General features: G+C 35.8%; 2 protein-coding genes across 4 annotated transcripts; one reads left to right on the forward strand and one right to left on the reverse strand.

The window, feature by feature from the left end:
- Positions 1 to 3457: 3457 nt before the first annotated feature.
- On the reverse strand, positions 3458 to 5285 carry LOC117629570 (anthocyanidin 5,3-O-glucosyltransferase-like). The gene has a single exon (XM_034362092.1). The coding sequence runs from the start codon at positions 5101 to 5103 to the stop codon at positions 3694 to 3696; it is 1410 nt and encodes a 469-aa protein (XP_034217983.1). The 5' UTR covers positions 5104 to 5285; the 3' UTR covers positions 3458 to 3693.
- An 880-nt stretch (positions 5286 to 6165) lies between these two features.
- LOC117630032 (ruvB-like protein 1) lies at positions 6166 to 11324 on the forward strand. 3 transcript variants are annotated; one of them, XM_034362740.1, is made up of 13 exons: positions 6166 to 6372; positions 6784 to 6974; positions 7661 to 7849; positions 7985 to 8116; positions 8228 to 8377; positions 8536 to 8691; positions 9296 to 9430; positions 10093 to 10158; positions 10235 to 10341; positions 10532 to 10631; positions 10767 to 10858; positions 10934 to 11003; positions 11100 to 11324. In XM_034362740.1, the coding sequence occupies exons 2-13, from the start codon at positions 6885 to 6887 to the stop codon at positions 11187 to 11189; spliced, it is 1377 nt and encodes a 458-aa protein (XP_034218631.1). In that variant the 5' UTR covers positions 6166 to 6372; positions 6784 to 6884; the 3' UTR covers positions 11190 to 11324. The 3 variants fall into 3 exon arrangements, with proteins under 3 accessions (XP_034218631.1, XP_034218633.1, XP_034218632.1); XM_034362742.1 differs by having other exon boundaries at positions 6829 to 6974; XM_034362741.1 differs by having other exon boundaries at positions 6215 to 6372; positions 6756 to 6974.
- Positions 11325 to 12956: the final 1632 nt, after the last annotated feature.

The raw sequence follows: 12956 nt of genomic DNA on the forward strand, positions 1-12956 counted from the left end.
TTATCATTTTATTTTAATGATTATTATTATAATTCACTTATGGCCGTATAAACTATATGTTAATTTGTAAATTCTTTAGTACATGTTATCTCTATTCGTGTGAGAAAAGTCATTGTTTTTGTTATATATAGAAGAATTTATAATTTTAAATTGAATATAATTTAGAAAAGAGGAAAAGCCAAAACTGAATATTGTGGTTTGATGGAATGCTTCTATGTGTTTGGTTTTGCAATTTGTAATATGATTGTAACTTGGCTATTTTCGATAATATCATTTGTTAGTTGCTATTGTAACTTGGCTATTTCGCGCAAGAAAGAGGCATAACTATTAACCAAAAAATAATAATGCATGCATCTATATATATAAAGTAAAAAGTAGAAAATGGTGAAACATTTAAAATATCATAAAATTCTCTTGGTTAATGCAAACATTAAGAATTGAAATTCTTAATTAAATGAGGATAATATAGTAAATTCACACTTTTCATATTTAAAAAATTAAAATTAAAAGAAAAATCAAATAATGGATCCTATTTTTATAGAACACAACTACGCATTATTTTTATAATTCTAAAATAAATTTAAATTTTTTTATAAAAAAAACCTCTCGCAGACACGGAAACGCGTGCGGAGAGGCTAATATGAATAGTAAAAATTGACTAGTGATGAAACCTTGTGGGTCCAGCGACATGCAAGTTATTTTAATTCTTTTAATATATTTTTATTACTAAATTTTGGGTTTTTGTCTTTTCAAAATTAAATTAAGTCTAATTAGACATTTATTTGCTTATATATATAGTTCCCTTCTATTGATGGATTATTTGAGTGACACCCTTTAGGGTTTCGTACAAATTTTTTTTCAACGATACAAACTATCTATTTTTTAAGTCAATATTCATAGATCTTCCTTTCAAAAAATTAGACAAATCGGAAACCGTTTCGATATCCAATTGTGTCATACAAAATCAATGAACACTGTACTTCAAGAAAATATTAAATTTTCAAAAATTCAATTGAGTGGTCAAATGACATAGAATTCAAGTTTTTTTTTTTTTTTTTTTTGTAGAGATGATTTTTAAATAAATATCTACAAAATACACGGTTTAAATTAGTGAAATACAATACGAAGTGGACCATGAGTCCAGCCCATGATGGAGTAGCTCCAAACTCCCAAGAGTTATTAGCAAACGCATTTAACTTGGAGAAATGCGTGGCTGGTGCATTGAAGATAAAATTGGGTAATTAATAATATTCCACATTAATGTACTTTGGGTGGTTGATATGCTCAAATGAATAAAGAGCATTAATGGTGTGTTTACTAATTGAATTCCACTTACGAATTATTCCTGCATTTATGTCACTCAAATAAGAAGTGGGGCCCATACAAAATTAAGAATTCAACTCTTGTTTTGGAGGAATTTGACTCTTGAGTGAGACGTTGTATTTTGGATGTTAGAGAACCAACCCATCAAGAATTTATTTTTTTCACGCATTATATCCATACACACTTTTCAAAATTCCAAATTTTAAAAAAAAAAAAAATAATTCCAAAGGTTGTAACCAACAAGAATATATTAAAAAATACTTTTACATTTTTTTTCTTTTTTTAAATTTAAAAATTGTATATAAAATAATTTATTTAGAACAAGGGTAGATCAGTCATTAAATTGGTTTCAATTCAAATTCATGGGAATTTAGTAAACAACTTATATGGAATCATTACAATTCCAACCCCGAATCCAAATAGTTTAGTAAACAAGTTCAATGGAATTTGGATTCTAACTCCTCTTCAGTTCAATTCATCCTCAATTCAATTCCTCATCATCTGATTACGGATAAGTATGAAAATTTCAAGAGGTTTCTACTATAAAGCAAGGTGCATGTACATCTCCCAATGGTATCAACGGTAGAATTGAATTGCTACATTAAAGGCCAGTTTGGCATTGTTGTGCTGTGAAAATAATCACGGTCAGATTTGCGATGAGAGAAATTAGCTGTGAGAGAAAACAGTTTGGTGTTTGGTAAATTTTTTGTTAAAAGTGTTGTTGATACAATAATCAGTTTATGAGTGTTTGGTAAATTTTGTGTAAAAGTGCAGTGAGTTGTGTCTAATGACTAAAAATGGCATATGTTGAAATAATTTTTCTATTCAAGTGTTTGGTAAAAAGAAAAGTAATTTCATTTTCACTTTCACTTATATAATTCTTGTGTTCAATATGTTTTCTAACTTTCACACCTAAATATTATTTTAATCATAAAATAAATAAAATATTATATTAAAATTGTTAGATCATTGCAATATTTAAGTGCTATCAGGAATAAATAGTACATAAAGCATAACCATGACTGAAATTTTCATTTCTTATGAATAACGTTAGAAATACAAGACTTTATAAACTCAAAAAGGTGCAATTCAAAAGCACTTCTAGCAGTTTGTTTTGCCACGACAAAAGGCCCCTTGAGCTACAAAAATCCACTCCACCAAGCAAATTTAGCTCGGACAGGAGGTGGGCTCCATCAAGATTAGGCAGGTTTGAAGGCAAGATTAACCCGAGCTATTGCCTGATGGCGCTGATCTCAGCAAAGAAAAAAATTGGAAAACATTCATAATTTTTTAATTATAAATACCTAGCAATTTTGTATTTATTAATCTCATACGTATAAATAAAATTAATCCCATGTGAATAATAATTGCCTTTGGGTTGACATGACAATGGGTGGAAAAGCAAAATAAAAATTATTAGGACAGATACTATTCATGTAAACAGTAACCGTCCTTACTTGCCATTTCCCTTTATCATGGCTGCGTGTGGATGAGTTGGGCTAACGATAAAGGATGGGTCGAGGTGGCTAGGATTGAGGCTGAGATGGGGATGGGGGTCATGTTGGAGGCACAGTGGGCTGTGTTTTTCATTATTTACATTTTTCTTTTTTTGTTTTAATTTTATAATATTTATAAATTGTACTTCTAGTTTTTTTTAATTATTCCAAAATGTAATTTGGTTTTTATTAACTTTTTAAGTCCACATCAACATAAAGATTGGCCTACGTTGGCCACATAGTCATTTAAAAGTTGGGGGATTCACTATTATACCCAATATGGGGGCCCAAATTATAAAAATACCCTATATAAAATGGACTTTAGAAACACACCCAAAACCCATTTACAACATAACAAAAAAGCTTTTAACTTCTTATAAATTACAAAACTACCATCAATTTCTTAAAACAAGCCCAACCCCAAAATCTCATAAAAATACCCAAAGCACTCAATAGGGCATCAAAGTAATTTAATAATCAATATTAAATTCAATAAAGCTAGCTATCATTTTTTGAGTTTTTTTTGGGTTTGTTTATAGGAATTCAATTGTGTAGGGTTTATTTATAATATTAGTGCTAGAAATGGGTATATCACTAAATATCTCATAAAAGTTTGGTACTAATTTTGAAACTACTCCTAAAATTTGGGTACTTTTTGAAGAATATTTAAAATAAAATATAAAAAACAAGTTATAGCTAAATTACTTAATTTACAAGAAGAGAGAATGAAACTTGAGTGCAATGAGACCGCACACGGCACTTACCAACTTCCCTAACCCGCACGTTCTTTAAGAAAAGTTATTGATAAGTTTAACATAAAACCAGAAAATTGCACAAGTGCTATAGTCATTCAATCAAACAGAACGTGGCACTACTATTGCTTCCAAGAAGTTACCATCTCGGAAAAACTAGTGAACGAAGACCCACCATTGTCCCAAGCAGCCAAAGCCATTGCTTTCATAGCTTGACTTCGTTCTCTCAGACTTTTCCCATCCATCAACAGCGACACCTTCTTCTCCACTTCCTCTGCACTCACAAACCCTTCTTTTGACTCAACTGGTATCCCCAGCTTCATCTCCTCCACCAAAACAACACCATTTACCGCCTGCTCTGCATACAAAGGCCACGCCGCCATTGGCACCCCGTAGGTCACTGCTTCAAGCACTGAATTCCACCCACAATGAGTCACAAACCCACCTACACATCCATGGCGCAAAATAGCAGCCTGTGGAGCCCACGACTTCACTACCAGGCCTCTGTTTTTGGTCCTCTCCAAGAACTCTTTGGTTAGCAGAATCTCCAGATCCGGCTCAACCGAGCTCGAACCCGGAGGGCTTCTCACGACCCACAAGAATCTCTGTTTGCTTCTCTCCAAACCCATGGCAATCTCGCTTAATTGTGCTACGGAGAACGCACCTCTGCTCCCGAAGCACAAGAAGACGACGCTCTGGCTCGGCTGCTCATCCAACCACATCAAACACTTGGTTGAAGTTGACCTGTCTTCGCAGGCACTTGAAGCCCGATTTTTAGCATCGAAATTCAACGGCCCGATGTGGAATATTGGCGGGGCTTGATGATTTGGAACGCAAGAACCTGCGCTTATGGCTTTGATTGCAGATGGCTCGAGTGCTTGGAAGGTGTTTGTTATAATTCCCTGTGATTTTGGAAGACAAGCAGCGAAGTTGAGAAAGTACTCGTATGCAGGGCCGCTGAGGTCGAGAAGAGGCAGGGGCATTTGGGAGGCTCGGAGAGGTGGCAATCCGGGGAAGTGGAGGACGGCGTCGTTTAGGTCTCTGAAGCTCTTGGGTGTTTGGTTGTGGATGGTGGGTAGGTAGAGAAAGAGAGCAAGAACAGAGGCGCAGGAGGTGAAGTAGAAGTAGGTTGGGATTTGAGGGTCATATGGGTGGTGGACGGAGGAGGTGATAAAGGCTAAGACTTTTGAACTTTGTGAAATGGTTTCGAGGGCTTGGAGGACATTGGGGATGTTGAGACGCATGAATTCGATTGCGGATTCTACAGGGTTTTCGATGTGGGATTGGCGAAGATGGAGGGAGGGGAGGGTGAAGAAGGAGATTGGGAGATTGGGGTTGGTTTGGTTTTGATCAGATGAGATGAGGTTGATGTAAGAGGAGGATGTGGTGGAGGTTTCAAAAGGTGTGGAAGTTGTGAGTAGAATTGTTATGGGCAAGTTGGGATGGTGTTGGGAGATTAGCTTTGCTAATTCTACCATGGAGATGATTTGGTGAGAACCAGGGGCTGGGTACAAAACTATGCTTTCTTTCATTTTTTTTGGTCGATGAGAGAGAGAGAGAGGCCAAGTCTTACTAAATATAAGATGATTATTTCCTAGGATAATCGTTTTCTTGTGATCAGAAGTCAAGCTATGCTTTCTTAAACTTTCATTTTTCTGTTGAAAAGAGAGAGAGATGGTTTCTTCCCAATTCTTCCTACACAGGCTGTATGTAAATGTTGTGCGCCTCTTGGTCTAAAAAGAAGACCAGTAAGCATAAATACCATTATTTCCTAAAACAATTATTTTCTTGTAACCAGAAGCACTTGCCTTTAATTTATTTGATTTGTTGGTTTTGCCTTCTGCCTCATTACTCAGAAATTAACCACGTGAATTGTCCAAGACCCCGAACAGAAGCATTACTTATGGGCAAGTGAGCTAAATACATGAAATTAGTCCGCTCAAAAGCAATTACTTGATTTAAAAACACAAGATGGTATCGAAACCATACATTAGCATATTTACCGGGAGCTAATGTTAGTCGATACTTTAGGAAATGCTAGACATCATTTAAATCCTTGTCTTTGGTTATGTAATTTACCTTTTTCAATTGCTGTGAAAGTTATGTATGATATTCAGAATCTTGTCCTCATACAAGGGAGTCTCTTTATAAGCGTGTGTGAGATGCTTCTCCTCATAAATGATTTTAGTCATTTCAAAATCATTCCCAAATTATATATAGCAAAAAGCAGAGAATTGTGAAATATTCAAAATACCAAAAATCTCCTTGGTTAATCAAAACATTAAGAATTAAAATTATTAATTAAATGAGGATAATATAATAAATTTACACTTTTTCATATTAAAAAAAAAATCAAATAACAAATCCTATTTTGATGGAACACAACTACCAATTATCTTTTTTAATTCTAAAATAAATTTTAATTTTTTTTAAAAAAACCTCTAACAGATTCAAAAGCGCGTGCGAAGAGGGTAACGCTTCATAACAAACATAGTTACATATAAGTTCCTCTCATCGGAGGTATTATATCAATAAATAATATCCATAAAGAAAAAGGGAAAATGGCAATCATCTTTAAAATGGAGGTCTTTACAATTTTGCCCAAAAATTTAAAAAGAGGAAATATAGCTCTCACATCAGACGAGGAGGCGAGAGGAAGAGGCGCGCGCATCTTTTAGGCGTTGGCTAGGGTTTTTCATCAGAAACAGAACAAATAAATAAACAGGGCAAAACGATTAAGGGTTTGCACACTTCAGTTCTCTACTGGATCAGCATTACCTCAATTGCACAGGCGGTGTTAGGTTCGGTTCTCTCACTCTCTCACTCTCTCTTTCTTTACTTATTTAGTTAAATAATCCCCGTAGATATGGTTTTTCAGATTGGGGATTGTATTTGGGTTTTATTTATTTGATTTGTTTTCTTTTTCCTGAATTGGTTTTAACGTTTTAGACTTCCATCTATTTGGCGAGTATTCTATGCGTAATTTACTGTGGTTTTTCCTCCAGTTAGTTTTTCTCGAATATAGTTGGACACGGAAATCGTAAAATGCTTTTCTGCAGTTCAGTTTTGCTTCTGAGCTCTTCGGATAGTTTTACTGTTCAGGACTGTTCAGTAGGAATAGGGAAATGACGTTTGTGCCCCTACTTAACCGTTGGCCCTCTTAATTATATTGACTAATGAACAGTACAATGGCCTTTTGCCCTGATGCACAGCGACATAACCCTTTTGCCTGATCGCTTCTTTTTGGAGAAACCAAAAGCAGCTTCATCGAAGAAAGTTGAGAGAGAGTGGCCTCACAGCTCCACTGCAACTTATGGACAAGGTGAGGATAGAAGAGGTTCAGTCCACTACCAAGAAGAACCGCATAGCCACTCATACCCACATCAAAGGCCTTGGTCTTGAGGTCTCTCTCTCTCTCTCTCTCTCTCTCTCTCTCTCTCTCTCTCTATTTATTTATTTTTGTTCTAAATACTGGTTACCCGTAAACATATGCCGTCTTGTAGTATATTTCAAAGCTATCTTGAAGGTTCTTCCTTTTTCCTGTTGTAAAGTAGTTTGCCTTTTTCGATTTTAAGGTTTAGGGTTTTAGGGTTTGTTAGGTGCACTACATTTTACTGGCATTCCTCTTTTATTTGCTGAAATGTTAGGTTATTTAGTACACTGAATGGGCATGCGTATCAGAGTTAAACGGTTTGTTGCTAATGCTTCATGTTTTACTCTTGCCAAAAAAAAAAAAAAAAATTGCTGTCTGTTATAACACTCACACTCCATGTGGTTGTGTTAGAAATTAGAGTTCGATGCTTTATCTTCAGATGATGCTGTATTCATGGTAGTGTAGTAAGTAAATATACTTCTGCAGCAAAGAAACCAACTAATGAAATGGAGAAGTTTAAAACGTCAATTTTTCTGCCATCTGGAGGCATAAAAATGGTTCATAAATCTATTCTTTAAATTTCAAAATCAGGAGATTAATGTCAGCTTAACTCCAATTGTGTATAACCATGGTTTTCGTTTTTCATTTTGTTTTCTGGAGTGATCTCCATCTGAATGACAATATAATTTGGGTTTTTGGGTGTCATTCTATTCCAGGCCAATGGAAGAGCAATACCTTGGGCCGCTGGCTTTGTGGGTCAGGGGGAAGCGAGAGAAGCTGCTGGTCTTGTTGTTGATATGATACGACAGAAGAAGATGGCTGGTCGGGCACTTTTACTGGCTGGACCTCCTGGTACTGGAAAGACAGCGCTGGCTCTTGGAATATCCCAGGAGCTTGGGAGTAAGGTATTCCTCACGTTTTTCGTCTGTTATCTGAAATGTAATGTTAATTAATAATCTGATGTTTCATGAGATTTCTTGGTTCATATTCCATTAGGGATAGTGTTTTTTTTCTTAATGGTTAATGGTTCTTGTTTGCAGGTTCCATTCTGCCCAATGGTTGGATCAGAAGTATATTCATCAGAAGTAAAGAAAACTGAGGTTTTAATGGAAAATTTTAGACGGGCTATTGGTCTGCGTATCAAGGAAAATAAAGAGGTCTATGAAGGAGAGGCAAGTTTCTAATGATATCAAATATTTTGTAAATAATTTGGTGTGGTAATGTTACTTTTATATTTGAGTTGGTTGGTTTCAGTTGATGATGTTTTGATAGTTTCATTTTAGGTGACAGAACTCACACCAGAAGAAACAGAGAGTGTTACAGGTGGTTATGGTAAAAGCATCAGCCACGTCATCATTGGATTAAAAACTGTTAAAGGAACCAAGCAACTGAAGTTGGATCCCACCATTTATGATGCATTGATTAAGGAAAAGGTAAGGTCCTCCTATTATTATTTATTTTTTGTGTATGCATGAAGAATAAAAAAACTATTTGTTTCGCCTAGTTGATTATTTAACGTTTTCGTGTTGAAGTACACTTTATTTTTGGCCCATTTGTTCTTTTGATACCACTTTCCTGATACAACATGCAGGTAGCTGTTGGTGATGTTATATACATTGAAGCAAATAGTGGAGCAGTAAAAAGAGTAGGTAGAAGTGATGCTTTTGCTACAGAATTTGATCTGGAAGCAGAAGAGTATGTTCCACTTCCAAAAGGAGAGGTTCACAAAAAGAAGGAGATTGTGCAGGTTTGTTCTATGTGAACTGTGTGTTTCTTTGTAAATGTTCTCTGTGATGATGGTAGCACCCATTTTATCATACTTAGTCTTGGATGGGTTTTTTCTATTGGCTAGTAGCCTTATTAGTAATTACTCAAGTTGATCGGTGGAAAGTTATTGCTGGCTCTGGGTACTACTTTTTTAAAGGAATGTGTATCATCCCCGCATGGTCCAGATATTTCCCAAAAAGTGCATTCCTACTTCTGTTTGTTTGATTAATATAGGAAACTGGATTCTCCAAACTGCTGAAAAGTTTAGTTGCCTGCAATTAAGTAGTTGGACTTGAGCACTGCAGTCCACCCATGAAACGATTATTAAGGATTTTTGGCCTTATAACTTGGTACTAGTAGAAATGGAAACTTAACATTTTCTTGGAATACCATCTGAACTACCATATATAGGCATATCTTACTAAATCCTTAACACTGGTGTTTCTGACCAATTTTTCTTCATGTTTTCTTTAAGTTATTATTGTGTTCAATTTTTGTTAACAGATTCCAACTTTTATGCTTTGCATATAATCTGCTTTTCTGTTGATGTTCAGTTTCTGTTTTCTTATGTAACTCTTTAACAGGATGTAACACTACATGATCTCGATGCTGCAAATGCGCGACCTCAAGGTGGGCAAGACATATTATCTCTAATGGGTCAGATGATGAAGCCAAGGAAAACTGAAATTACTGACAAGTTGCGACAAGAAATAAATAAGGTACAATCTTATGAATGTGTAGGAAATGTTGATCCAACTCTATGTATTTTCTGTCGTAGGAACCTAAGATATGGTTTCCTGGTGAAACGGTTCCTTATTTCTTCGGTAAATTTGTAAAAGCCTGTTGACAAATTACTAATGGTTCTGAGAGGTCAACCAATAAAGAGTTTCCAAGACATTGACATGCTTCAGATCAGATCAACGTCAGCTTTAAATTCCATCTAATTGGGCTTGATTACATTGATTCTGTTTTGCCCTTGCAACACAAACATAGCCTGTGACAGTCATACCGCTGTGACAAATATGTCCTTTCTCACTTTTTTTATCCATATATTATCATGCTCCAGATAAATGTAGTTTCTTGTTGCATATCTAGGCTGCTTTTGAAAATATACTGATTTTAGAACTTCATCTTTTAATTTCTGGTTTTAACTTTTTTTCTTCTCAAATCTTTGGGTGGGGCATTTCTTATACTGTTGTGTACTCGTCTTGCAAATAAATAATTTTAATTAATAAGTTTAAATAAATTATTCTCTTTCTGACTAAATCCTAAACCCATTTCTCGCACCTCCTTAGCAGTTTCTTTCCCTTCAATAATATTTTCATTAGCTATAAAATAAAGGTGACAGAAAGTGTTTAATTTACTTTATGATTGATGACAGGTTGTTAATCGGTACATTGATGAAGGTGTAGCGGAACTTGTACCTGGAGTTTTGTTCATTGACGAGGTTCTTTTCTCTTTCAAGTCCTTTAGAACCATTTTGTCTGTCATAATCACTTATACTTTTGAATCTTGACCAATAGGTACATATGCTGGATATGGAGTGTTTTTCGTACTTGAATCGTGCTTTGGAGAGCTCGTTATCTCCAATAGTAATATTTGCCACCAATAGAGGAATTTGCAATGTAAGGTATGAAATTTGTAATCAGACAGGCATTTGCACAACAACTAGTCCATGCCCTTTAGTATGCTCGCAGTTAGCATAAAAGCATAACTAGCCATGCCTATCTTTCCATGTTAATTGTAAAGGAATTTCCTAGAATCATCAGTGTGCTCACTATAGTGTCTTGCTTTCTGAACATGGATATGTTACTGTGCAGAGGGACTGATATGGCTAGTCCTCATGGAATACCTGTTGACTTGTTGGACCGGTTGGTAATTATCCGAACACAGACTTATGATCTTGAAGAGATGATAAAGGTCTATATCAATTTCATTTGCTTGTTGTCTATGAAATTTCTCTTTTTATGCCCGATCATCTTCTCAAGTACCAAACTACTGACTTTTTTTATGTATCAAACTACTGATTATTCTATTGGTTGATGCTTGAACCAGATCTTAGTGATTCGTGCACAGGTGGAGGAATTGGCTATAGATGACGACAGTTTGGCTTACCTTGGAGAGATAGGACAACGAACATCTTTAAGGTGGCATAAATTTTTGATTTGTTAACACTGATTCACTCTGAATGATGCTTATTGCTTACTTCATTATTTCCTCAGGCATGCTGTTCAACTCTTATCGCCTGCAAGCATTGTGGCAAAAATGAATGGCAGAGACAAAATCTGCAAGGTAGTTACAAATTTGACAATGTTATATGTGCTTGAAGTAATTGTTCAACCCTTTTCACTAACAAAATAAGTGTGCTATTATCTGTATAATTTGTAGGCTGACCTAGAGGAAGTGGATACCCTATATCTGGATGCTAAGTCTTCAGCAAAGGTTCTTCAAGAGCAGCAGGAAAAATACATTTCATGAGAACTGAGAATTTCTCTGGAAGTTTAGTTTTGGGAGTAGCATTTAATTCTGTATTATTTTCACTGTCCATGGCTTTTGTATGAGTGGGACACATCGATTAAGTAAATGGCTTCAAGTTTCCTGAGCTCTGGGTAATCTGTATTTTTCCAGCTGTTCTTGGACGCAATTAGGTGTGCCAATCATTTCGTGAAATATACAACTGCATGAACTTTTCCTCATTTACACTTTCATATTCCACTGAAGGTGAATGAGAATTCTTTTACCCCGGTCTAGTAGGTTTATTAGGATTTTACTATTATGTGTGCTGCCTTTCTTTCCATAAGAGCAACTCCACCCGTTTGCCCTTAGCCATGGCAAGGGTGCTCACTTTTGCTTCCAAATAGTAAATTGTGTTCCAGCCCTTAGCCAGCAATTACATTCATTCCTCCTATTTTTTAATGAAAATAATTAATTTGGGTAATATTTTCAGATAAGATTTTCAGATTCCTACGTGTCAAGACTATTCATAATCAGATAAAATTTTCGGATAAGATATTTGGATTCAAATTTCGGATTAATTTCAAAGTTCAAATTTCAGATAAATTTTTGGGTTCAAATTTCGAATGAATTTCAAAATTCAAATTTCAGATAAATTTGGGTTCAAATTTCAGATAAATTTGGGTTCAAATTTCGGATGAATTTCAAAATTCAAAATTCAGATAAATTTGGGTTCAAATTTCAGATAAATTTGGGTTCAAATTTCGGATGAATTTCAAAATTCAAATTTCATACAAATTAGGGTTCAAATTTGGGATGAATTTCAAATTTCAGATAAGATTTTCATCCAATAAAATCAAGCCACGTGGCATGTCTATCTTGCCAAATTTTTCTATAAAACCAGAGTCTCAGCTCATCCCTCTCACACCACATCTTTCTATATTTTCATTTCTGAGAGTTTATAATTCATACTTCATTCATTCTGAATGGAAGAATTTAGGAGATGCTTGGAGAGACAAGAGAGAGAAAGAAGAGAGAGAAACCGTAGAGCAGATGAAGTCAATGAGTTGCAGAGACAAGTCGATGAGCAAGTTCTCATAGCAGTGGCTTTGGAAGAAGAAGAGAACCAAGGTCGCCGCCATAGTTCACAAGCCGGCCGCCGCCGGAATGTGGAAAGACATAGGCATTCTAGGGGTAAGAATCTTTTGGAAGATTATTTTATCCCAACTTCTTTGTACTCTGATGTTGATTTTCGAAGGCGATTTAGAATGCAACCTCATTTGTTCAATAAAGTCATGCATGATATTTGCAATTATGATGCATACTTTGTTCAAAAGTGTGATGCTACTGGGGTTTTGGGGCTTCTTCCGGAGCAAAAGCTTACAGCTGTTATACGAATGTTGGCGTATGGAGCATCTGCTGATCAGGTGGATGAGATTGCCCGGATGGGGAAGTCCACTACGTTGGAGGCTTTGGTAAGATTTTGTCAAGCTGTTGAAACTCTGTACACTAGGGACTACCTGCGTAGACCTACTCCCAGGGACCTCCAACGGCTTCTACAAAAAGCCGAAGCTCGAGGATTCCCTGGAATGATTGGTAGCATCGACTGCATGCATTGGCAATGGAAGAATTGCCCAACTGCCTGGCAAGGTGATTATGGAAATCGAAAAGGCCAAAAAAGTATCATCCTTGAAGCGGTTGCTGGTTTCGACACATGGGTTTGGCATGCCTTCTTCGGAGTTGCGGGATCACAAAATGACCTCAACGTGCTGGGTCAATCCCCCGTCTTCA

The sequence above is a fragment of the Prunus dulcis genome, chromosome 6, assembly GCF_902201215.1.
Source record: "Prunus dulcis chromosome 6, ALMONDv2, whole genome shotgun sequence".
In the NCBI taxonomy this organism is placed as follows: Eukaryota; Viridiplantae; Streptophyta; class Magnoliopsida; order Rosales; family Rosaceae; genus Prunus; species Prunus dulcis.